The sequence below is a fragment of the Oryctolagus cuniculus genome, chromosome 16 (genome assembly GCF_051225735.1).
Source record: "Oryctolagus cuniculus isolate XC-2025 breed Fujian yellow rabbit chromosome 16, ASM5122573v1, whole genome shotgun sequence".
NCBI lineage: Eukaryota > Metazoa > Chordata > Mammalia > Lagomorpha > Leporidae > Oryctolagus > Oryctolagus cuniculus.
The window spans coordinates 447408-468930 of record NC_142882.1 but is presented as its reverse complement, the minus strand read 5'-3'; the positions used below and the strand labels follow the sequence as shown (position 1 = coordinate 468930).

Sequence of the window (21523 nt, the reverse complement as noted above, 5' to 3'; positions counted from 1 at the left end):
AGGCGGGCCGCGGAGCGTGGGGGCGGGGCCTCCGCGGTCGGGCCGCCGGCATCCCAGGGTGCCCCGCGGGCGCAGCGAGGCTGCTCTGGCCGTGCGCGGCGGCTCGTTGGTCAGCAGGGCCGCGGCCCGGAGGAGGCGGAAGATGGCGGCGGCGGCCGGGGGGCCGTGAGCGGCGCGAAGGGGCGCCGATGGCGGCCGGGAGGCGTCCCCGGGCACCCGCGGGCCGTTAGGGCGCGACGCCGGACGGCATGTCGGAGCACGCGGCTCCCGGAGCGCCGGGGCCCGGGCCCAACGGCGGCGGCGGCGGCCCGGCCCCCGCGCGCGGGCCGCGCACCCCCAACCTCAACCCCAACCCGCTCATCAACGTGCGCGACCGGCTGTTCCACGCGCTCTTCTTCAAGATGGCCGTGACCTACTCGCGGCTCTTCCCGCCCGCCTTCCGCCGGCTCTTCGAGTTCTTCGTGCTGCTCAAGGTGACCGCGACCCCCGACCCCTGACCCCCGACCCCCGACCCCCGGGCCACCCGCCTGCCGGGGGACCTGCCGCCCGCCCCCTCCGGAAAGTTCACCCGTTCCAGTCCCGCACTTGCCGCCGACCTTTGACCCCACTCTGGTGCGCCTTCCCCAGCCTGGAGGGTCCGGCGCCCGCCTCCCGGTGGGGGTGTCCCCTCCCCGGGGCCTCCCCCGCCCCTGCCCGCGCCTCACCGCGAAAGTGACAGCTGAGGTCGCCAGGCCTCCGGCTCCCCCCCCCCGGCCGGGGTCCGCCCCTCCCGGGTCTGCTCTGGGGGGGCCTGGAGGGGGTCGCGGAAGGAGCTCGCCCGGCTCCGGGGGCCGCCCGTGTTCCGGGTTTCCCTCCGGCCAGGGGAAGTGGGGAAGTGGGCAGGGCGGTTTTCATCAGCGCCCCGCCCGCGGGTGCGGGGGTGCAGGGGTGCCGGGGGCGGCCTGCGCCCCGCCTGCCGCAGGTGGGAGGGAGGGGGAGCCCCCTGGACCTCGCCTCGGCCGCCCGTCCCCGGCCTGGAGCCGGACGCCGCACGCCGGGCCGCCGCCCCCTCCGGACAGCCGGGTCTGCGGCGGCCGAGGGGGCCGCGGGGCCTCGCGGGGCCCCTCCGTGGGCGTGGAGTGGCCGGCCCCGGGCGCCGTGTGGTTGCTGGAAGCTCACCGGCTGTCGGGCCAGCTTGGTGGCCTGCTTCCTCCTGCCGGCCGCGGCGCTGCCCCGAGTTCCGGAAGCACCTTGCTTCCTGCCCGTGGTGTCCACGCGGCGCCAGGCGCTGGGGACGCGGCCTCAGACCACCCTGCTGGCCTCGGCCGTGGCCTCTGCTGGCTTCAAGGCACAGAGCAGGTGCCTGGGCCAGGCGGCCTGACCTGCCACGGGGTGAGGGCCCTGACCCGTGGTGGCGTGGACGTGGGCGGTGGTGGTTGGGAGTGGCGGGCACCCCCGCGGGGTTCCTGGGAAGGCTGCGGCGGGGGGACCCAGGGTGCCGGCGGCGGGGGGACCCAGGGTGCCGGCCGCGGGTCCCGGGGCTGGGCCTTGGGCGCTCTGCACCCTCCCCGCACGGGGAGATGCGGCCTGGAGCCGTGTCCAGGGTCACTCCGACCCCAGAGACAGGTGGGGAGGCAGGAGGCAAGGCCCTCCCCGGCAGGCCCTGCTGCCCAGGCTGCTGGCCGGGGACTGCTGCAGCTCTGTGGCTGTGCCTTGGCCGCCTGTGAACCCGCGAGGCGTGTCGTGGCCGGCCCAGGACCAGGACGTGCGGCGTCCGGCCACACCCACGGCGGGTCCCAGCTCCCGCCTCCTGAAGGCCGCCCGTCCCGCAGGTCCCGGTCAGCCCACTGCCGTCCGTCTTGGCTTCACAGCCGTCCGGGGGCCTGGCCGTGTCCAGGTGCTGTGGGGGCGGCAGGGGTGTGGCTGGCCACAGCAGGATGTGGGCGCCCAGCTGTTGAGACAGGCGAGGTCTTTGGCCGGGGACAGGCGGCACTGCCCGCTCGGGCCAGCCAGGTGGACAGAGGCGGCTGGGGGCGCGTGCGCCGGGACGACCCTCGCAGGGGAGACGCCCGGCCCGGGTCCAGCCGTGTGCGGGGGCGGGTGGCCATGGTGGACGCCGGCGGGGGGTGCCGGTGCGGGGGCGAGCCCAGGCTCTCCCGCGGCTGCGCGGCGCTGACCCCGCTGTCCCCCCAGGCCCTGTTCGTGCTGTTCGTGCTGGCCTACATCCACTTCGTCTTCTCCCGCTCGCCCATCAGCTGCCTGGAGCACGTGCGGGACCGCTGGCCGCGGGAGGGCGTGCTGCGCGTGGAGGTGCAGCACAACTCGAGCCGCGCGCCCGTCTTCCTGCAGTTCTGCGCCGGCGCCGGCGCCCCCGGGAGCTGCCCCGGGCTGGCCGTGGAGCCGGAGGACGAGGACGAGGAGCTGACCATGGAGATGTTCGGGAACAGCTCTGTCCAGGTGAGCCGCCAGGCCCGGCGTGCGGCCCCTGCCGGGGGCGGGGTCTGCCCTCCCAGCGCCCCAGTGGCCACGAGGAGGGGTCGGCTGGGCCTGGGCGCCGAGAACGGAGGCCGGCCAGGGCTGGGCCTGCTGTGGGGCCCCATGTCCCTGGCTGGCGGCCTCAGTGCTGGGAGGGCGGGCCGTGGGCCGGCCGTGACCAGGGCCTCCCGTCGGGGCCTGGGTGCTGTCCCCACGCGCCCACCCCCGGGGCTGAGGCAGCGCCGGGGTGGGGTCCCCGCAGGGCGGTCAGCAGGCCCGAGCTGCTGCGGGCCCTGACTCTGGCTCCGCCTCCCCAGTTTGAGCTGGACATCGAGCCCAAGGCGTTCAAGCCCCCGCGGGGCACTGAGGCCAACGACAGCCAGGAGTTCCCCTTCTCCGAGACGCCCACCAAAGGTACAGGGCCGCGGGCCACCCGCTCTGGGGCCTGGGGGTCCCGGAGCAGAACCTCCAGCTTACTAGCAGGGCCCTGGGCAGCCGGCGCGGACCCCCTCCCCGCGCTGACTGCCCCTGCACTGACCCCCTCCCCACGCTGACCGCCCCTGCACTGACCCCTGCCCCGCGCTGACCGCCCCTGCACTGACCCCTGCCCCGTGCTGATGGCCCCTGCACTGACCCCTGCCCCGCTCTGACCGCCTGCCCACTCTCTCCCTCCTGCGCTGACCGCCCCGCCCACTCTCTCCCTCCTGCGCTGACCGCCCCGCCCACTCCCCCAAGCTGTCCGCCCCACCCACTCCCCCGCGCTGACCCCCTCCCCGCGCTGACCGCCCCTGCACTGACCCCCACCCCGCGCTGACCGCCCCGCCCACTCCCCCGCGCTGACCACCCCCCCACTCCCCCGCGCTGACCCCCTCCCCGTGCTGACCACCCCTGCACTGACCTCCACCCCGCGCTGACCGCCCCGCTCACTCCCCAACACTGACCCCCGCCCCGCGCTGACCGCCCCTGCACTGACCCCCACCCCGCGCTGACCGCCCCGCCCACTCTCTCCCTCCCGCGCTGACCGCCCCGCCCACTCCCCCGCAGTGTGGCCGCAGGACGAGTACATCGTGGAGTACTCCCTGGAGTACGGCTTCCTGCGGCTGTCGCAGGCCACGCGGCAGCGCCTCAGCATCCCGGTCATGGTGGTCACGCTCGGTGAGTGGGGGCGGGCGCGGGGGGGCCTGGCCGAGGGAGGCGCCCGCGGCTGACCTGCCCCTGCCCCGCCCCCAGACCCCACGCGGGACCAGTGCTTCGGGGACCGCTTCAGCCGCCTGCTGCTGGACGAGTTCCTGGGCTACGACGACATCCTCATGTCCAGCGTGAAGGGCCTGGCGGAGGACGAGGAGAACAAGGGTGAGTGAGGGTGTGGGGGCGGGGTGGGCGGGGCCGGGGGCGGGGCCGGGCCTGCGTGAAGGGCCTGGCGGAGGACGAGAACAAGGGTGAGGGGGGGCGGGGTGGGGTGGGCGGGGCCTGCGTGAAGGGCCTGGCGGAGGACGAGAACAAGGGTGAGCGGGGCGGGGGTGGGGTGGGCGGGGCCGGGGGCGGGGCTGGGCCTGCGTGGAGGGCCTGGCGGAGGACGAGAACAAGGGTGAGCGGGGCGGGGGTGGGGGGGGTGGGGGGCGGGGCCGGGGGCGGGGCCTGCGTGAAGGGCCTGGCGGAGGACGAGAACAAGGGTGGGGGGGCAGGGTGGGGGTGGGCGAGGCCGGGGCGGGGCTGGCCTGGGAACTGGGGGGGCGGGGCCAGGGGCTGCCGGGGCGGGGCCTGGCCTGGGGGTGGGGCCTGGCCTGGGGGCGAGGCAGGGACGGGCCGGCTCATGGCCCCCACCCCCCAGGCTTCCTGCGGAACGTGGTGTCGGGCGAGCACTACCGCTTCGTCAGCATGTGGATGGCGCGCACGTCCTACCTGGCCGCCTTCGTCATCATGGTCATCTTCGTGAGTGCCGGGGGGGGGGGGGGTGCTGTAGCCGTGGGCGGGGCGGGGCGGGGGACCAGGCGGCAGCCGGGCGCGGGGCGGGGCGGGGCGGCTGTAGCGGGGGCTGCCGGGGGCGGGGCGGGGCGGCTGTAGCCGTGGGCAGGGCGGGGGACCATGCTGCGGCCGGGCGCGGGGCGGGGCGGGGACCGCGGCCGCCCCTCACGCCCCGCCCTCCCGCAGACCCTGAGCGTGTCCATGCTGCTGCGCTACTCGCACCACCAGATCTTCGTCTTCATCGGTGAGTCTCGGCCGGGCGGGGGCGCGGTGGGCGCCGCCCCCGCCCTCACCGGGCCCCGCCCGCGCCCTGTGCCCGCAGTGGACCTGCTGCAGATGCTGGAGATGAACATGGCCATCGCCTTCCCCGCAGCGCCGCTGCTGACGGTCATCCTGGCCCTCGTGGGTGAGCCCCCGCCCGCCCCGCCCCCAGGCCGGCCCGCCCCCCCCGCCCCCCTGCGCCAAGCCCGCGCCCTGTCCCCGCAGGGATGGAGGCCATCATGTCCGAGTTCTTCAACGACACCACCACGGCCTTCTACATCATCCTCATCGTGTGGCTGGCCGACCAGTACGACGCCATCTGCTGCCACACGAGCACCAGCAAGCGCCACTGGCTGCGGTGAGGGCGGGCGGGGCGGGGCCGGGCAGGGGGCGGGGTTGGGGGAGGTGGGGCCGGGAACTGGGCGGGGGAGGGGAATTGGGGTGGCAGGGGGCGGGGCCGGGGAGCTAGGGGGGAGAGGCGGGGCCGGCAGGGGGCGGGGGCTGGGGGGGATGCGGGCGTCAGGGAGGGGCCGGGGACCTGGCTAAGGTGCAGGAGAGGCGGGGGCGGCAGGGGGCGGGGAGCTGGGCGGGGGGGGGCAGGGGGCGGGAGCTGGGCGGGAGGGGGGCCTCTGTGGGAGGGGACGGGGACCTGGCTAGGGCGCAGGAGGCGGGGGCGGCAGGGGGCGGGAGCTAGGCGGGGCCGGGCACCAGGGCGGCTCACGCCACACCCCCACCCCGCAGGTTCTTCTACCTGTACCACTTCGCGTTCTACGCCTACCACTACCGCTTCAACGGGCAGTACAGCAGCCTGGCCCTGGTCACCTCCTGGCTCTTCATCCAGGTGAGGCCCAGGCCCGGGCTGCCCCTCCCTGCTGCCGCTGGGGCTGGGGGCGGGGCTGGGGGACTCCCGCCTGCGCCCGGATGGACGGGCGGGCGGGGCCTGAGCCTGCGCCTGGCTCCGCCCACAGCATTCCATGATCTACTTCTTCCACCACTACGAGCTGCCGGCCATCCTGCAGCAGATCCGCATCCAGGAGCTGCTGCTGCGGACCCCGCCCCTGGGCCCCGGGACCCCCACGGCCCTGCCTGACGACCTCAACAACAACTCGGGCGCGCCCGCCGCCCCCGACGCCGCCCCGCAGCCCCTGGCGCTGGGCCCTGGCGCGGCCGCGGCCAGCGGGGGTCCTGGGCCTGTGGCCTCGGCGCCCAGCTCCCTGGGGGCGGTGGCGGCCTCCGTGGCGGCCGCGGCCGGGGGCGACCTGGGCTGGATGGCCGAGACGGCGGCCATCATCACGGACGCCTCCTTCCTCTCGGGCCTGAGCGCCTCTCTCCTGGAGCGGCGGCCCCCCGGCCCCCCGAGCCCTAGCGCCCCCCCGGACAGCGCCCCCCAGAGCGGCTCTGCGCCGGACACAGCCCCCGCGGCGGCCCCAGGGGGCGGCCCCAGCCCCGTGCCCACAGCCCCCGCGGAGGGGCCTTCCGAGGCCGCGTCCTGAGCCTGCCTGCAGCCGACACCGACCCTCGGTCCGGCGGCCTCCCTGGAGCCGGGGGGGTGGGAGCCCCGGGGCGCACCCCTTCCTCTGCCTGCCCGGCCTGCTGTGGTTGGTTTTGGGGTTCGCCCGGTTTGCCGGGAAGCCAGCCTTCTGCCCCAGGTGTGTGCCGGCTCGGAGGAGGGGGTGGGAGGGGCTCGGTGGTTCTGGGCGGGGCTTGGTGGAGGTGGAGCCGAGGCCTGAGGGCAGGCAGGTCTGCGCACGCGCACGTGAGCCGTGGAGGAAAGCCGGGCCGCGCCGCGGCGGCCGGGGGTGGGCATCCGCCTGGTGCTCCCTCTGCAGTGCCTTCCCCGCCCGGGCCCCTCCCCGTCTTGCGGGCACGGGGAGGGGGTGCAGGTGCCAACAGCAGGGGTGGTGGCCCGGGCGCCAGGCTCCCGCCCTGCTCGGTGCAGCGGGCGGTGGGCGGCAAACCAATCAGTCAGGAATGCAGAGGAGCGCTCATTCCATTCTATTTAATTGCAGTGTACAAAATTGTGTTTGTATATAGAATAAACTGTCCCCGGACAGCGCCGCTCTGCGCCTGTGTGTGTGCCGGCGGGGCGGCGGGCGGCGGCCGGGGAGGGCTCGTGCGCCCGGCGTCACCGGGGCCCCGCGGGGGCCGCCCTGCCCTGCAGCAGGCGCAGCGGGCGGTGGCGGGCGCCGTCCCGGAGCTGGGCCAGGAGGTCGCCGCGCCGCAGGAGGGCCTGGCGCAGCCGCTCCCGCACCGCCTCGATGTGCCGCTCCAGCGCCTGCAGCTCGCCGGGGCGCGGCGCGCGGGGCGGGCGGCCGTTGGAGCTCGGCCAGGCGGGGCCCGCGGGCTCGGCGTCGGGCGCGGCGGCCTCCAGCAGGAAGCGCACGCGGCGCTCCTTGCCCGCCGCCCGGCGCACGCGCTTCCAGCGCGCGGTGCCCTCCGACTCGGCGGGTGCGTCCTGCCGCTGCTCCTCGGGGCCGCTGGGGACGGGACGGCGGCGCTGGGCAGCGGCTCCCACTGCGGCGGGGCGGGGCGGGCTGGCTGGGCTGGGGGGGGTCTTTACCTGGGCTCCGGCTCCGGCCGCTCCTCCGGCCCCTCCGGCGGCTCGGTGTTGAGGGCTCGGTGGATCTTCTAAGATGCGGAACAGGCCTTGCTGGCGCCGGGCCCGAGCGGCCCGCCACCCGCCACCCCGCGGCCCGCGGCCCGCGCCCACCTGGCTGGTGTGCAGCCAGTACTGCAGCCGCGGGCTCCGGCGGATGTGCGGCAGCACCAGGTGGAAGAAGGCGCGCTCGCCCAGGGCGCTGAGCAGGCCGCTGGCCAGGCCCAGGCACAGCAGCACGAAGAGCCCCGAGAAGTGGTAGACGCCCATCTGCAGGGTCTGCGGGCGGGCGGGCGGGAGGCGGGCCCTCGCGGGGGTGCGCTCGGCCCCGCCCGGCCCACCCCGCCCCCACCCGGGGCCCGGCCCACCTCCGTCACCGCGAAGACGCGCTTCCCGCACGGCACCATCCGGTACCACTTGTCGTGCAGCAGGTCGAAGAAGCCCGACGACTTGTAGCGGCTGATGAACTCGGACAGGTTGGCGGTGAGCGGCGAGTTCCGCGGCAGTCCGATGCCGTAGCCTGCGGGACGCGGCCGCTCGGGATACCGCCCGCGCCCCGCGCGCCCCCGCCACGCCCCGCGACTCACCCTCGATGGCGAAGGGCTTGCCCACGGTCAGCAGCCGGCAGTCGGCGTCGATGGAGACCTCGTAGTCCAGCAGCGACTTGTCCATGATGAAGGCGTTGAGCTGGGGGGGGTCGCTCCTGCGGGTCGCGACGGCTCAGCGCGGGGCGGCCGGCCGGGCCCCGCCCCGCGCCTCACGTGAGCATGGCCACGCCCCGCCCGGCCCCGCCCCGCCTCACGTGAGCATGGCCACGCCCCGCCCCGCGCCTCACGTGAGCATGGCCACGCCCCGGCCTGGCCGGCCCCGCCCACGCCTCACGTGGGCATGGCCACGCCCCGCCCCGCCCGCACCTCACGTGAGCATGGCCACGCCCCGCCCCGCCCGCACCTCACGTGAGCATGGCCACGCCCCGGCCGGCCCCGCCCCGCCCGCCGGCCCGCGCCTCACGTGAGCATGGCCACGCCACGCCCCGCCCCGCGCCTCACGTGAGCATGACCACGCCCGGCCCCGCCCCGCCCGGGCCTCACGTGAGCATGGCCACGCCCCCGGCCCCGCCCCGCCCGCCCTCACCTCACGTGAGCATGGCCCCGCCCCGCCCGGCCCCGCCCCGCCCGGCCCGCGCCTCACGTGAGCATGGCCACGCCGTGCGGCGTGGTGGGCGCGCTGTGGCGCCGCATGTGCGCGTGCATCTCCGGGAAGCTCTTCTTGATGTAGGCCTCGGCGCTGCTCTCCCACACCGTGCCGAAGCGGAAGCCCTGGGCCGGGTGGTGCAGCTGCGGGGGACGCCCGCGGGGGGACTCGCGCCGCGCGCCCTCCCCACGCGCGAGCCCCGGGCGCCCGCCCCGCGCGGCCCCCACTGGCAGCGCCTCTCGATCCTCGCGTGGAGGTGCAGCACCCTGCTGACCGAACTCCCGCAAGGGCGGCGGCACCGCTAGGGCCTTGCGCCCGCCACCCTCGGGCCCAACCCCGCAGCGCCGCAGCCGTCAGCCCGGCGCGACCCCGGGGCTGCGGAGCGCTCCCACGCGCAAGGCGCGGTGTGCGGGTTCTGATGCCCAGCTCTGGGACGCCACGGCCTGCACGGATGCGGGCAGCGTGGGGAGCAGAGCCTGCCCAGGTCCGGCAAATCCGAGGGAGGGGAGAGGTGGGCCGGGGGCGACGCCAGCCTGGAGCCGCCGGGTGGTTTGGGAGCGCGGCAGGGGCTGGCGGTGCTGCACCGGGAAATTTCCATACAAAAAAAAAAAAACGGGGCGGGCAAAACGACAAAGCCACAGCGTGCCACCCCCGCACCCAACACGGGCCCCGGCTCCAGTCCTGGTGCTCCAGCTCCTGCTAATGCACCTGGGAAGGCAGTGGACGATGGCCTCAGTGCTCGGACCCCGTACCCACGGGGGAGACCGGATGGAGCTCGTGGCTCCGGCCTGGCCCAACGCTGGCTGTTGCAGGCATTAGGGGAGTGAACCAGCAGGTGGGAGAGCTCTCGGCCTTTCAGATTAATAAGTCTTTAAGGACAGAATATGTGGACCGGAGCGCCCCCCAGCAGGGCTCTGCCCAGCCCTCCAGCGCCCCCGCCCGGCCCCACGCCAGCCTGGCTGTGCCTCGGGCTGGCCCCGCCCCGCCCCGCCCGGCCCGGCCCGGGTCTCGCCCACCTTGGGGTCGTGGATGCCCGACAGCTCCTCGAAGGTCTTGTCCCCCACCATGGCGGCGGCCAGGTTGGCCGTGTAGCTGGACAGCACGAGCAGGCAGAAGATGGCCCAGAGGTTCATGAGAAAGCGGCCGGTGGGGCACTTGGGCGTCTTGCTGGACACCGTGCGGCCGAACAGGATGGCGTAGCAGAGGTTGAGGGCGGAGGAGTAGGAGAACACGGTGGTCCTGTTGCGGCCGCGGGGCGTGAGGCCGTAGGGGCTGCGCCATTCGTACAGCGTGAGGAAGAGCGCGGTGAGGTGCAGCGCGGCGAACACGCCCAGCCACGTGGACCAGTGCAGCGGCCACATGAAGGCGCCGATGGGCGAGGCGGCGTCGCGGGCCCGCACCAGGATGCCCAGGCTGGTGGAGAAGAAGGGGCTGGTGAAGTCCACCACCTGGGAGCGGGCCGAGTTGATGCTGAAGCTGGTGACGGCCATGTGGGCCCTGCCGGCCAGCAGGTCGCCCACCAGGCCGGTCCAGCGGCCGCCCCGCAGGGCGCCGTACTTGCCGTCCCCCACGATGTACAGCTCGAAGGAGAAGGGCGCGTCCTCCGCCAGCCGCTCCAGGAGGTCGATGCAGTAACCGTAGCAACACTTGTGCAGGCTCCGCGGCGCCGAGCCGTTGGCCAGCGCGGCGAACAGCGCGTCCAGGGCGGCCGAGTCGCTGGTGCGGGGGTCCAGGCACAGCTGCCCCGCCGGGCACTGCCCGTCCTCGTCCGGCTCCCGGGCGAACACGAAGGGGTGCTCCACCAGCGTCACCACGCGCAGCTTGGGCCGGGCCTGGGCCCCCGGCGGGGGTGGGGGCCGCGCGGCGGCCGCGGCGGCGCCCGGCTCCAGCTCCAGCCGCCCGTCCCGCCAGCTGCCCAGCGTGGCCCAGGCCGGGGCGCCCAGCGGGTCACTGCGCAGGCTCCACACCTTGAATCGCCGAGACAGGTGCACCCGGGAGGTGCTGGTCACCCACACTGGCCCCGTGTGGCCCTGGAAAGACGTGTTGGCCAGGACCCTGCGGGCGGGGTGGGGGTCAGCGGGGATGCTCAGGCCTCAGAACCCCACCGCACAGCACCGGGCACGGCCGACGTCCCACTCACCGGGCCAGGAAGCGCCCCCAGGAGTCTGACCCGGCTGCCTGCAGGTCCTCACAGCTGAGCTTGGCGGGGTGCAGGGCGGGCTCCGGCCGCACGAGGACCGCGCTGCCCAGAGCCCGGGCCACCAGCTCCACGGCGTCGTGGATGGCGGCCTCTAGCGGGGGCCGGGCCACCTCGCCCAGCGCCAGCAGCCCGGGCGGCAGGCCCGCGGTGGGCAGGGCCTCCGCAGCCAGTGGGGTGCCCAGCAGCCAGCGGGGGCCCGGGGGCGCGGCCTCCAGCACCCGGCGGGCACGGGGCGCGTCACAGCCAAGCAGGACGGCCACGGGCACTGGGCCTTCTGCGCCCACCGGCGCCCCCAGCGGGGCCAGGCGTGCCCGCAGCCCCGCAGCCCCGGTGTCAGGCCGGCCCAGGTTCAGCACGAGCCGGGGTGCCCGGCCGGCCCAGCGTGTCCAGAGGGCCAGCAGACCTGCGGGGTCCCGGGCGCGGCAGAGCACCAGGCCGACGTCCTCCCAGGAGTGGGCCCGCAGCACGGACACGAGGACCTCCAGCAGGGTGTCCAGTGGGCAGCCCCAGTCCAGCTGCAGGTGGAACGGGGTCTGGGGACGAGGGGGCAGCAGTGAGGGCCGGTGGCCCCGCCCCCCGTCTCTGCCTCCCGGGGCCTGGCCACCCTTACTGCGTTGCTTTCCCACTTGGCACCCCGTCTCCCTCCAGGCCGACCCCCACTCCCCTCCGAGCTCCCCCAGGGCCGTGGCCAGCCTGCTCCCTCCTAAGGCTCCTGGGCCGGGCAAGCCGGCTTCTGGAAAGTTCTCCAGCATTGCTCTTAGCGTAATAAGGACGAGCGCTTGGCCAGACACCTGAGGTGGGCAGGGTGTCTGGGGCCAGGCTCCCTGCAGCTCTGGAAGCTGGCAGCAGAGGGCGCCACAGCCCGGGGTTTCGGTCCTGCAGGGGCGGGGGTGGGGGGACCCCAGAGCAGGGTCAATGCGACCCCATGCTGCTTCCAATGCTAGCGTCCTCCTGCAGGAGGCTCCCAGGCAGGTGTGGAAGAGAGAGGCCGCGGGCTGGTGCTGGCCCTAGGGGGTCTCCCTCTGACCCAGCGGACTCCGACCTCAGCCCTGCCAGTGCCCACTCCTCCGGAAACCAGGGCCCCAGGGGACCAAGAAGAGAACAACACCGAGGGGCTGTGGGGCCCTGGGAGAAGGGGAGGGTCCGCCAGGAGGCAGGTCCAGGCCGGCGGAACCCAGCACACACCCGTGGCGGGGGTGTGGAAAGCCGCGAGGTTGGGGCTGGAAATCGGCGGGGGTCCCGTCGGGAGGGGCGCCCTCCACCACCAAGACCTGGTCTCACCGGCGTTCCGCACCCCTGCAGAGGGTCCCGGGCAGCCCCGGCCGGGCCCCTGCGCCCTGGAGCTCCCCCCTTTCGCGTCCAGGCGCCCGTCCCCGCGCCCCCCGCCCCGGGAGTCCTGGTCCCGCGCATCTGAACGCGGGCGTCCGCGCGTACCGGGGCGCCCAGGGGCGCGCGCGCCTCCCGCCGCAGCACGCTGAGCACGGGGGTCCCGGTGGCAGTCGCCAGGAAGTGCAGCTGCAGCAGCTCGGGCCGCGCCTCCGGGAAGGCGAGCAGGGCCGCCACGCCGGGCGCCGACAGCGCCTGGCAGACGCCCCGGGCCAGCGAGGCGGGGTCGCGGGCGGGGGGCGCCGCGGCCACCAGTTCCAGGCTCAGGTTGTGCGGCAGCCGCGCCGCCAGCACGGCCCGGGTCAGGGCGGCGCGGGCGCGGGCGCGGGCGGTGGGCGCGCGGGGCAGAAGGGCGCCCACGCGCACGGAGCCCCCCAGGCGCGCCAGAACGCCGCACGGCTGTGGGTGTCCCCCGGCGGGCGCAGGCCCCAGCGCCAGCGCCAGCGCGAGCCCCAGCGTCCACACCAACTCCATGGCAAAGTTGCCGCTGGCCGCGGGCACAGCTGCGGGAGCCACCGCGCCCGGGCCAGACGCTCGCTCCCCGCCCCTGCCGGCCCCTCCGCCAACCCGCGTCCGCCGTCACCGCCTCGGAGCGGGGAGGGAGGGTCACGCCCCGACGGCCACGCGGGCCCCTCCCTGCTTGGCTCTGCCCGAGGACACCGGGGCCATCCGCGCTCCCCAGCGTCGCGACCCCTGACCACGCCAGCCCCCTGCTCAGAAGGGAGCCGGCAGGAGGACCCGTCCAGGCCACCTGGGGCTGAGGACGCCTCTCCCACCCACACCCACGGCTGACGCCCGCCTGGCACAGCCCTGCCCCCTCCTGGCCCTCCCCGGGGGCGGCCGTCCACACCGCTCTGGGCACAGGGGCGTCTGCGCACAGCAGGGGCTCCGCGCTGACTTCTGCCCCCTCCACGACCTTCGCAGTTCCTGGCTTGTGAACTCGCGCAGGGCAGCGGACCGGGTCTCTGCAGCCTTGGCGCCAGATGGACACGGGTGGGCCAGGCTCACCCCGGCTGGGGGCGCCAGGAAGCCAGGGCTGCTAGGACCCCTCAGGCAGCGTGGACACTTGGCCCTAACGGTCTACACTCGGTGGATCCTCTTCACACACACCAGGGTCACAGACGAAACCCCACGGAGCAAACCAAAGCCGAGAGCCAGCAGGGCGGCCCGGCCGTCGTCCCCACCGCCCGCCTGCTCCCGGAGGGCCCCTCCCACCCCGGGCCGAGGATGAGGTCAGCAGTGGGAGGCGCAGGCTCCGTCCCCCCAGCGCACTGGCCCTGGGCAGGCCGGCAAGGAAGCCAGGGGAGCCCTAGCACCACCTGCAGGCTGGAAGCCGAGGACAGCTGGGCCATCCCGGGCCGTGTTCCTGGGCAGAACCAGCGGGACCCAGGCCCGTGGCTGCAGCCCCTGGGCCAGAACAGGCACCCTGCCCCGGCAGCGCAAGGTGGGCCAGCGGCTGGACGGAACCCCCGTGGGCCTTCTGGCTAAGGGGGGGGTAGCCCGGCCGCCAGCGCCAGGCCAAGCCCCAGCGGGGACAGGACACGAATTAGCCTAAAAGCAGGAACGGTACTGGCTCGCGGCCGGTCATTACCGCACCCGCTAAATCACCCACTGGGCAGGGCTGTCAGTCGCGGGCAGCCTTCTGGAAGATTCTGGGTGCTGGGCTGGGCTCCAGGCGCTGGCTGGCAGCATCCCCAGGAAGTGGGGGCACGCAGCCCTCCCCGGGCGTGGCATGGCCGGCCCCAGAACCAGCTGTGGCCCCCACGGGTGGGGCCCTCCGGGGCCTGTGGAGGGGACACAGCAGCCGTCCCTCGGGAGGGGCTTCCAGGGGTCACCCCGCTGGACACGGGTTGCACGACAAGAGGCCCCGCTTTCTCCCCGAGGGCCGGGCACTGCGCCCCCAGGCCCGCTGGACCCAACCGGCTTTCCCGACAGCAAGACCCCTCCCCACGGCCGCCTGGATCACCGTGGCCTCTGGCACGCGGGCCAGGAGGCGCCCGGGGCTCGGCCGCCCCCCCACGCAGGGACAGGACAGAGGCCGACAGAGTTTTCACATCTTTTGTTACAAAAAGCAGCGCCAGTGGGCACGCGGCACGGGACCCCAGCGGGCACGCGCGGAGCCGGGGCCGGGGGGCCGCTGCCCGCCTCACTTGCCCGGCCGCGTGATGATGCGCGTGGAGAAGTCGAAGAGGTCGCGGTTGATCTTGCGCAGGCTCCGCACCTCGTCCTCCAGCGCGGACACGCGCACGCGCAGCCGGTCCTGGCCGCCCAGCACGCTCTGGGCGGGGGGCAGGCGCGCAGGTCAGCATGGACGCCCCACCGCGCACCCCTGTGCCGCCCGCGGCCCCGCCCACCAGAGGCCCCGCCCACCTTCTCCATGGTGCCGCACATGACCGCCTGCAGCTGCTCCGTCCGGTCCAGGTAGCTGGGCTCGGAGCCCTGCAAGCGAGGGCAGCTTGAGCCCGCCCCTCAGGCCGCCCAGGAGGGGCTGCCCCCTGCCGACCACGGGGGGCTCCGTCTCCGACCCCGCCCCTCTGGACGCTGCCAGCGTGCCCCGGGGTCCCTGGGCCAGGCCCGGCCAAGGACAAGGAGGCCCCGGGCAGGGCTCAGGCAGGAGAGGCTGTCCATCTCCTGGACAGTCTGGGCCTGGAGCCCTGGAGCCCTGCCCGTCCTCCCAAGCCCGGGCGCTGCAGGGGGGCGGACAGCCCCTGGGGCCTCCCGGGAGCCCACGCTGGGAGGGGCAGCACTGCCCGGAGGCCTGGAGAGGAGCCCTCGGGAGCCCCTGACCTGACCCGCGCCACGGCTGGGAGGCGGGTCCCCCCCCACGCCCGCAGTGGCCAGCCCAGCCCCCCCCCAGGCCTCCGAGTGTCCCTGCAGTGTCCCCGCCTCACGCCGCTCCTGGCGTGGGTCCTGCAGACGGTGCCCTGCGGCTGTGAATCAGCCTGCGGCGCGGGGACGTGCGGGGACAGGCGGCCAGCGTCCAGAGCCAAGCAGACGGTGACGTCACACGCCAAGGACACAGGCCGGCCCCTGAAGGCCGGTGGGGATGGGCAGGCCCACGGCAGGACGGGACCCACCCGGCCCGGAATCCGCAGGGGACCCTGGGAGAGGCACCCCCGCCCTCTGCAGACCGGGCAGTGTGGGGGCCAGGGGGGAAGGCGAGGCCCGGGCGCTCGCGCACCTGCTGGTGGAGGCCCAGGCGCACGGTGAGGCCCCCGCGGCGCGGCTCGTCCCCGTGCTCCGCGCCCAGCAGGTGCTTGTTGAAGTAGGGCAGTGGCAGGCTGGGCCGGAAGTCGGAGCTGAGCATGCTGACCGGCGCCGGCATGATGGTGGCGTTGGTCACGGGGCCTGGGGGCGGCGGCAGCAGTCAGGCCCCGCCCCCGCCGGCCCCTGGGCCCCACCCCCAGCGGGACACCCCTTCCCTCGGCCCCGCCCCTCCCGCTGGGCACCCACCACCCTCGGCCCCGCCCCCACTTCCATCCCGCCCCTCCCACTGGGCACCCACCACCCTCGGCCCCGCCCCCACCTCCACCCCGCCCCCCACTGGGCACCCACCACCCTCGGCCCCACCCCCACCCCCGCCCCGCCCCCCGCCCCTCCCACTGGGCACCCACCACCCGCGGCCCCGCCCCCAGGCCACACCCCCGGCCCGCCCCCGCCCCCACCTTTGAGGGCCACCGTGCGGATGCACTGCTTGCTCTGCACGTCCCACACGCGCACGCTCTCGTCGTGGGAGCCCGAGAGCAGCACGCTGCCGTCCGTGGACACCGAGAGGCAGGTCACCTGGTTCCTGCGGGGCACACGCGAGCTGTGGCGACCCTGCTCAGCAGGGGGGGGGGCCGCGCCGACGCCCGCACCCCGGGGCGGTGCCCACCTGTGCCCTCGGAAGACCTTCCCGGGGTCCTGCTCCGCCTGCAGGCTCTGCTCCCGCTGCCCGGGCTGTGGGGCCGAGAAGGGGGTGAGGGGCAGGGCCGCGGCCACTCACCCGGCGGCAGAGGGCCACTCACCCAGGGGCAGAGGGCCACCCACCCGGGGCAGAGGGCCACCCACCCAGGGGCAGGGCCGCGGCCACCCACCCAGGGGCAGAGGGCCACCCACCCGGGGCAGAGGGCCACTCACCCAGGGGCAGAGGGCCACCCACCCGGGGCAGAGGGCCACTCACCCAGGGGCAGAGGGCCACCCACCCGGGGCAGAGGGCCACCCACCCGGGGCAGAGGGCCACTCACCCAGGGGCAGAGGGCCACCCACCCGGGGCAGAGGGCCACCCACTCGCTCACCCAGGGGCAGAGGGCCACCCACCCGGGGCAGAGAACCACTCACCCGGGGCAGAGGGCCACCCACCCGGGGCAGAGGGCCACTCACCCACGTGCAGAGGTCCACCTGGAAGATGGAGCCATCGCTGCCTCCGCAGAAGATGTGGTGCTCGGCCAAGTCCATGGTGACAGCCATGATGCCCACGTCGAACAGCACGGACAGCAGCAGCTCCCCCGAGGACAGCTCCCACAGCTGGGGCACAGGGGCGGGCGGGGTGGGGACGGGGCTCCCACAGCTGGGGCACAGGGGCGGGCGGGGTGGGGACGGGGCTCCCAGAGCTGGGGCACAGGGGCGGGCGGGGTGGGGGCGGGGCTCCCAGAGCTGGGGGCACAGGGGTGGGCGGGGGTGGGGGCGGGGCTCCCAGAGCTGGCGCACAGGGGTGGGCGGGCTGGGGGCGGGTCTCCCAGAGCTGGGGCACAGGGGTGGGCGGGGGTGGGGGCGGGGCTCCCACAGCTGGGGCACAGGGGTGGGCGGGGTGGGGGCGGGTCTCCCAGAGCTGGGACACAGGGGCGGGGGGGTGGGGGTGGGGCTCCCAGAGCTGGGGGCACAGGGGCGGGGCTCCCAGAGCTGGGGCACAGGGCAGGGTGGGGACAGGGCTCCCAGAGCTGGGGCACAGGGGTGGGCGGGGTGGGGGCATGGCTCCCACAGCTGGGGCACAGGGGTGGGCGGGGGTGGGGACGGGGCTCCCAGAGCTGGGGCACAGGGGCGGGCGGGGTGGGGGCGGGGCTCCCAGAGCTGGGGGCACAGGGGTGGGCGGGGGTGGGGGCGGGGCTCCCAGAGCTGGCGCACAGGGGTGGGCGGGCTGGGGGCGGGTCTCCCAGAGCTGGGGCACAGGGGTGGGCGGGGGTGGGGGCGGGGCTCCCAGAGCTGGGGCACAGGGGTGGGCGGGGGTGGGGGCGGGGCTCCCAGAGCTGGGGCACAGGGGTGGGCGGGGGTGGGGGCGGGGCTCCCAGAGCTGGGGCACAGGGGTGGGCGGGGGTGGGGGCGGGGCTCCCAGAGCTGGGGCACAGGGGCGGGCGGGGGTGGGGGCGGGGCTCCCAGAGCTGGGGCACAGGGGCGGGCGGGGGTGGGGACGGGGCTCCCAGAGCTGGGGCACAGGGGTGGGCGGGGGTGGGGGCGGGGTTCCCATAGCTGGGGCACAGGGGTGGGCGGGCTGGGGGCGGGTCTCCCAGAGCTGGGGCACAGGGGTGGGCGGGGGTGGGGGCGGGGTTCCCATAGCTGGGGCACAGGGGTGGGCGGGGGTGGGGGCGGGGCTCCCAGAGCTGGGGCACAGGGGTGGGCGGGGGTGGGGGCGGGGCTCCCAGAGCTGGGGGCACAGGGGCGGGGCTCCCAGAGCTGGGGCACAGGGGTGGGCGGGGTGGGGGCGGGGCTCCCAGAGCTGGGGGCACAGGGGTGGGCGGGGCTCCCAGAGCTGGGGCACAGGGGTGGGCGGGGGTGGGGACGGGGCTCCCAGAGCTGGGGCACAGGGGTGGGCGGGGGTGGGGGCGGGTCTCCCAGAGCTGGGCACAGGGGTGGGCGGGGTGGGGGCGGGGCTCCCAGAGCTGGGGCAGAGGTGGGCGGGGCTCCCACAGCTGGGGGCACGGGGAGGGGGAGGGGAGCAGCACCCACAGCAGCCACCCCCCAGGCCAAGCCCACACCCCCTGCCTGGTCCCCGCGGGGGAGGAGGCGTCACGGCCATTGGGGCGGGCGCTACCTTCACTGTCTGGTCCAGCGAGGAGGTGGCCACCCGGGCCAGGGGGCCCCCGCAGCCGCAGTGCAAGTCTGTGATGGGCAGGGTGTGGCGAGACCACACGTGCCGGGGGGCCGGGATCCTCGTGGGGTCCACCTGCAGCACGCTGGGGGCGGGGCGGCACTCAGCGGGGAGCCCGGGCCGGCGCCTCCGCCTGTGCCGGGGGCGGGGGCGGCGCTACCTGCAGAGGCTCCAGGCCAGCACCAGGCAGTCCTTGCCGCCCGACAGGAAGTGGCCGCTGTCGCCCGTGAACTTCAGGCACGAGACGTCCTGGTAGTGGCGGCTCAGGATGACCAGCAGGTTCCCGGTGCACACCTGGGAGGGGCAGGGGCGGGGCCGGGGGCTGCCGCGAGACCACGCGGGGGCCACCCCATTCAAGTCCCACGTACCCGGCGGCCAGGCCTCCTGGGTCAGCGAGCCCTCAGTAGGGCCCGATCCAGGCCGGGGCCGCCGACGGGAGCACCTGGCGGGAGACGCGGCCAGGCCCGGAGCAGGTGCACCCGGATGGGCCCCGAGCGACCACGGAGACAGAGCCGCACCCGCAGGCCCAGGCCGGCTCAGCCCCATCAGGGCCAGCGAGAGGCCGCTCGGACCTCGAGGGCGCCCGCAGCCGTCCCCGCTGCCCCGCCGCACTGGGCTCACCCCTGCGGGCGCCCCAGGGCCGCCCCGGGCAGGCGTCTCGCGTGGGAGCCCCGTGTCCCTACCTCCCACAGGTATATGCTTTCCGCGATGCCCGCGAGGACGTAGAGGCCGTTGGGCGACGTGGCCAGGCAGGTGACGGGCCCGGGACACATGATCTTCTGCTGGAGCTGGTCCTAGGACACGAGGGGGCGTGGGGTGGGCGGGGAGCCGCACCGGCGTGGGCGGGGCCCAGCTCGGGCTCAGCCAGGGGCTGCGGGTGGGGGCTGCTTCCCGGGCGAGGGGCCAGGTGCCCGCGCCCAGGTCCTGCCTGTCGTGAGGCCCAGCTCCTGACCCCTCTGGAGTGGGGACACCGCTGGGGCCCGCGCTGGGGCCCAGCGGGCAACGCCGCCGTCTGCAGAGCGGGCATCCCATTGGGGCACCAGTTCGAGTCCCGGCTGCTGCACTTCCGACCCGGCTCCCTGCTCACACAGCTGGGAAGGCAGCAGCAGACGGCCCAGGTGCGTGGCCCTCTGCACCCACTTGGGAGACCTGGACGGAGCTCCTGGTGCCCAGCTGCGGCCACTTGGGGAGTGAACCCGCGGATGCAAGACCTCTCTCTCTCTGCCGCTAACCCAACCAACAAATGGGAAGACGGCACGGGGGCGGGGCGCAGCAGGCGGCGCTGGGGCTGCACTTCGAGGAGGGGGCGCGGCGCGCCCGGATGGCAAGGGCCGGCTGTTTCCGGGGGCTCCTGGACTGGCCCTCAGGCGGACCCCTGTGGCCGAGGGCTGCCCCCTCCTCCTCGGACCCCCACGCTCCGCGCAGCTTCCGCCTCTCGGACACGCCCCCTAGCCCCTAGGTGCGCGCGGGCCCGGGAAGTCGGCTTCCCAGGGACCCTGCCCCTCAGTCCCGACCCAAGCCCACCCTCACTGCGCGCGTGCGCACAAAGCCCGGGCGCGCCCACCCGCCGCCGGCCAGCCGCGCAGGCGCAGGGCGGGCTAAGCGACCCCAGCCCGCTCCAGGGCGTGCGCGGGCTGTCCCCGCCGGCCGGCCGCCCGCCGCCTCCGGCCCGCGCGCCCGGCTGCGGACACGGCCCGCGCCGTCGCACCTTGCGCTGCACCTCCCAGGCGCTGATGTAGTTCTTGCCCAGCTGCGCCGCCAGCAGGTACTCGCCGTTGAGCAGCGCCAGCCCGCGCGGCCCCGCCTGCCCGCCGCGGTACGTGAGCAGGTTGGCGCCCGAGTGCAGCTCCCACACCACGCAGCTCCACAGCTGCGCCGCCGAGTCCGTACACACGGCCACCTCCATGGGCGCCGCCATGTTGCCGCCGCTGCCACCGCCCCGGATGTGCGACGTCACCAACGAGGCGCGCCCGGCGGCGCCGAGCGGGCTAGAGCGGCGCGCGCGCATGCGCACTTGCCCCGGCGAGGGGGCCGGCCGGAGGAGGGGGCTTTCCGGCCCGGCGTGGCGGCTGGACCCGCGCGGGGGTCTTGGCGCTGTCTGTCGAGGCCGAGCCGCTGCGCCGGGGAAGGGCCCGCCTGGCCGCTTCTTCCCAGGCCTTGTAGGCCGATGGCCGAGCCGCTGTCCCTTTCGCGCGTGTGTTCTTCATAACGTGCGAATAATAAAATACAGGGCCGACCTCGCGGGCCTCAGTGGACCCCTCGCGGTCGGAGCTTCCCTCAGACCCCCGCGCCGGCCGCGGGGCGCCCCCGGGCGTGGCGCGCGTGTCGTGGGAGCGAGCGCCTTCTAGGAGCGCGGCGCCCCGCTCGGCCGCCAGGGGGCAGGCGCGAGCCGCCTGGACGCCGGCCGCGAGGTTGGGGCGCCCCGGCCCACCTGGCCGCGGGGCGGGGGCGGGGGCGGGGGCCCCGGGGGGCTGGCCCGCCGCGGGGTAGTGGGGGCGCTTTGGGTGGATTCGGTTTCCCAGCCTCCCCAGGTGTTGCTTTAAAACTGCGTGAGAAGTGTGATTGACAGCTTTTAAACAGAGACCTGGAGCCGCGAGGGGGAGCCCCCAAATGCCCACGGGAGCCCGGGGCTCTGTCGGGGTCTTCCCGGGGAGCGGAGTGGGTGGGGTCGAGGCACTACTCGGGGCTCCCCGGCGCGGGGGTGGGTCCCGTGGCTCCCCGGCGCGCGGCGGGTGGGGTCCCGCCCCGCCCCGCCCCGGTCCCCGTCCTCGGCTGGGCCCCTCCGGCCTGGACGTCTCCCTCCCCAGGTTCCGGGACCCTGGGGCCTGCCCGGCAGCTGTGCGCCACGGGCACCCATTTCGCAAGAAGCCCGGCGGCGGCTGGACGCGGGAGAGCGCTGCGCCCGCCCCGCACTGGCCTCTCCAGCTGCCCCTGCGCCCCCACCCCCGCGTCCCCGGGGACGGGCCTGGCCGGCCTCGGGAGGTCAGAGGTCGCCCCGCCCCCAGCCCGGTCCCTGGAATGAGGACGGACCAGTTGTGCCGGGCAGCTGGACAAAGTCCACACCCCGGGGGCTTCGCTGGGCCCCCTCCCCGCCGCCCCCTTGCACTGCTGTCCCGCGCCCGGCGTCCGGCAGCTGGAGCCGCCTCCGCGCGCCGTGCCCAGGGTGGCCGGCGAGGGGCACCTGCAGCCGCGGGGAGGCCGGGAGGGGCCGAGCGACCCGCGGGCGGCCAGGAATGAGGACGCAGGACTGGCCCTGCGGGTTGGCCGGCAGGAGGGCTGTCCGCAGCGGGACCCTGCCCCTGCACGCAGCGCCGGAGGTGAGCGCGAGCGCCAGGTGGGGCCCTGCTCACGCCTCCCGGAGGGACCGGCCCGGGCCGGCCCTGGCCGGAGTCTGGGCCTGCCC

At 75.9% G+C, this 21523-nt stretch overlaps 3 protein-coding genes across 7 annotated transcripts; 1 reads left to right on the top strand and 2 right to left on the bottom strand.

The window, feature by feature from the left end:
* The first annotated feature begins 67 nt into the window (after positions 1-67).
* On the top strand, positions 68-6738 carry TMEM259 (transmembrane protein 259). 4 transcript variants are annotated; one of them, XM_070058451.2, is made up of 11 exons: positions 68-473; positions 2173-2436; positions 2772-2868; positions 3499-3609; positions 3685-3807; positions 4286-4386; positions 4606-4663; positions 4793-4825; positions 4906-5038; positions 5422-5521; positions 5649-6738. In XM_070058451.2, the coding sequence occupies exons 1-11, from the start codon at positions 249-251 to the stop codon at positions 6171-6173; spliced, it is 1770 nt and encodes a 589-aa protein (XP_069914552.2). In that variant the 5' UTR covers positions 68-248; the 3' UTR covers positions 6174-6738. The 4 variants fall into 4 exon arrangements, with proteins under 4 accessions (XP_069914552.2, XP_051697823.2, XP_051697822.2 ...); XM_051841863.3 differs by having other exon boundaries at positions 4742-4825; XM_051841864.3 differs by having other exon boundaries at positions 74-473; positions 2329-2436; positions 4742-4825.
* A 37-nt stretch (positions 6739-6775) lies between these two features.
* GRIN3B (glutamate ionotropic receptor NMDA type subunit 3B) lies at positions 6776-13660 on the bottom strand. Of its 2 annotated transcripts, XM_070058449.2 has the most exons (10): positions 12105-13660; positions 10611-11203; positions 10028-10525; positions 9487-9883; positions 8468-8613; positions 7864-7979; positions 7645-7796; positions 7391-7555; positions 7241-7308; positions 6776-7157 (listed from the first exon to the last, which is right to left on the bottom strand). In XM_070058449.2, exons 1-10 carry the CDS (start codon positions 12528-12530, stop codon positions 6806-6808), a joined length of 2913 nt encoding a protein of 970 aa, XP_069914550.2. In that variant the 5' UTR covers positions 12531-13660; the 3' UTR covers positions 6776-6805. The 2 variants fall into 2 exon arrangements, with proteins under 2 accessions (XP_069914550.2, XP_051697818.3); XM_051841858.3 differs by having other exon boundaries at positions 9487-10525.
* A 440-nt stretch (positions 13661-14100) lies between these two features.
* Positions 14101-20047, bottom strand: WDR18 (WD repeat domain 18). The gene is made up of 10 exons (XM_051841861.3): positions 19829-20047; positions 18804-18914; positions 18281-18414; positions 18064-18205; positions 16419-16562; positions 15931-15995; positions 15722-15846; positions 15238-15404; positions 14427-14495; positions 14101-14334 (listed from the first exon to the last, which is right to left on the bottom strand). The coding sequence occupies exons 1-10, from the start codon at positions 20036-20038 to the stop codon at positions 14203-14205; spliced, it is 1299 nt and encodes a 432-aa protein (XP_051697821.3). The 5' UTR covers positions 20039-20047; the 3' UTR covers positions 14101-14202.
* Positions 20048-21523: the final 1476 nt, after the last annotated feature.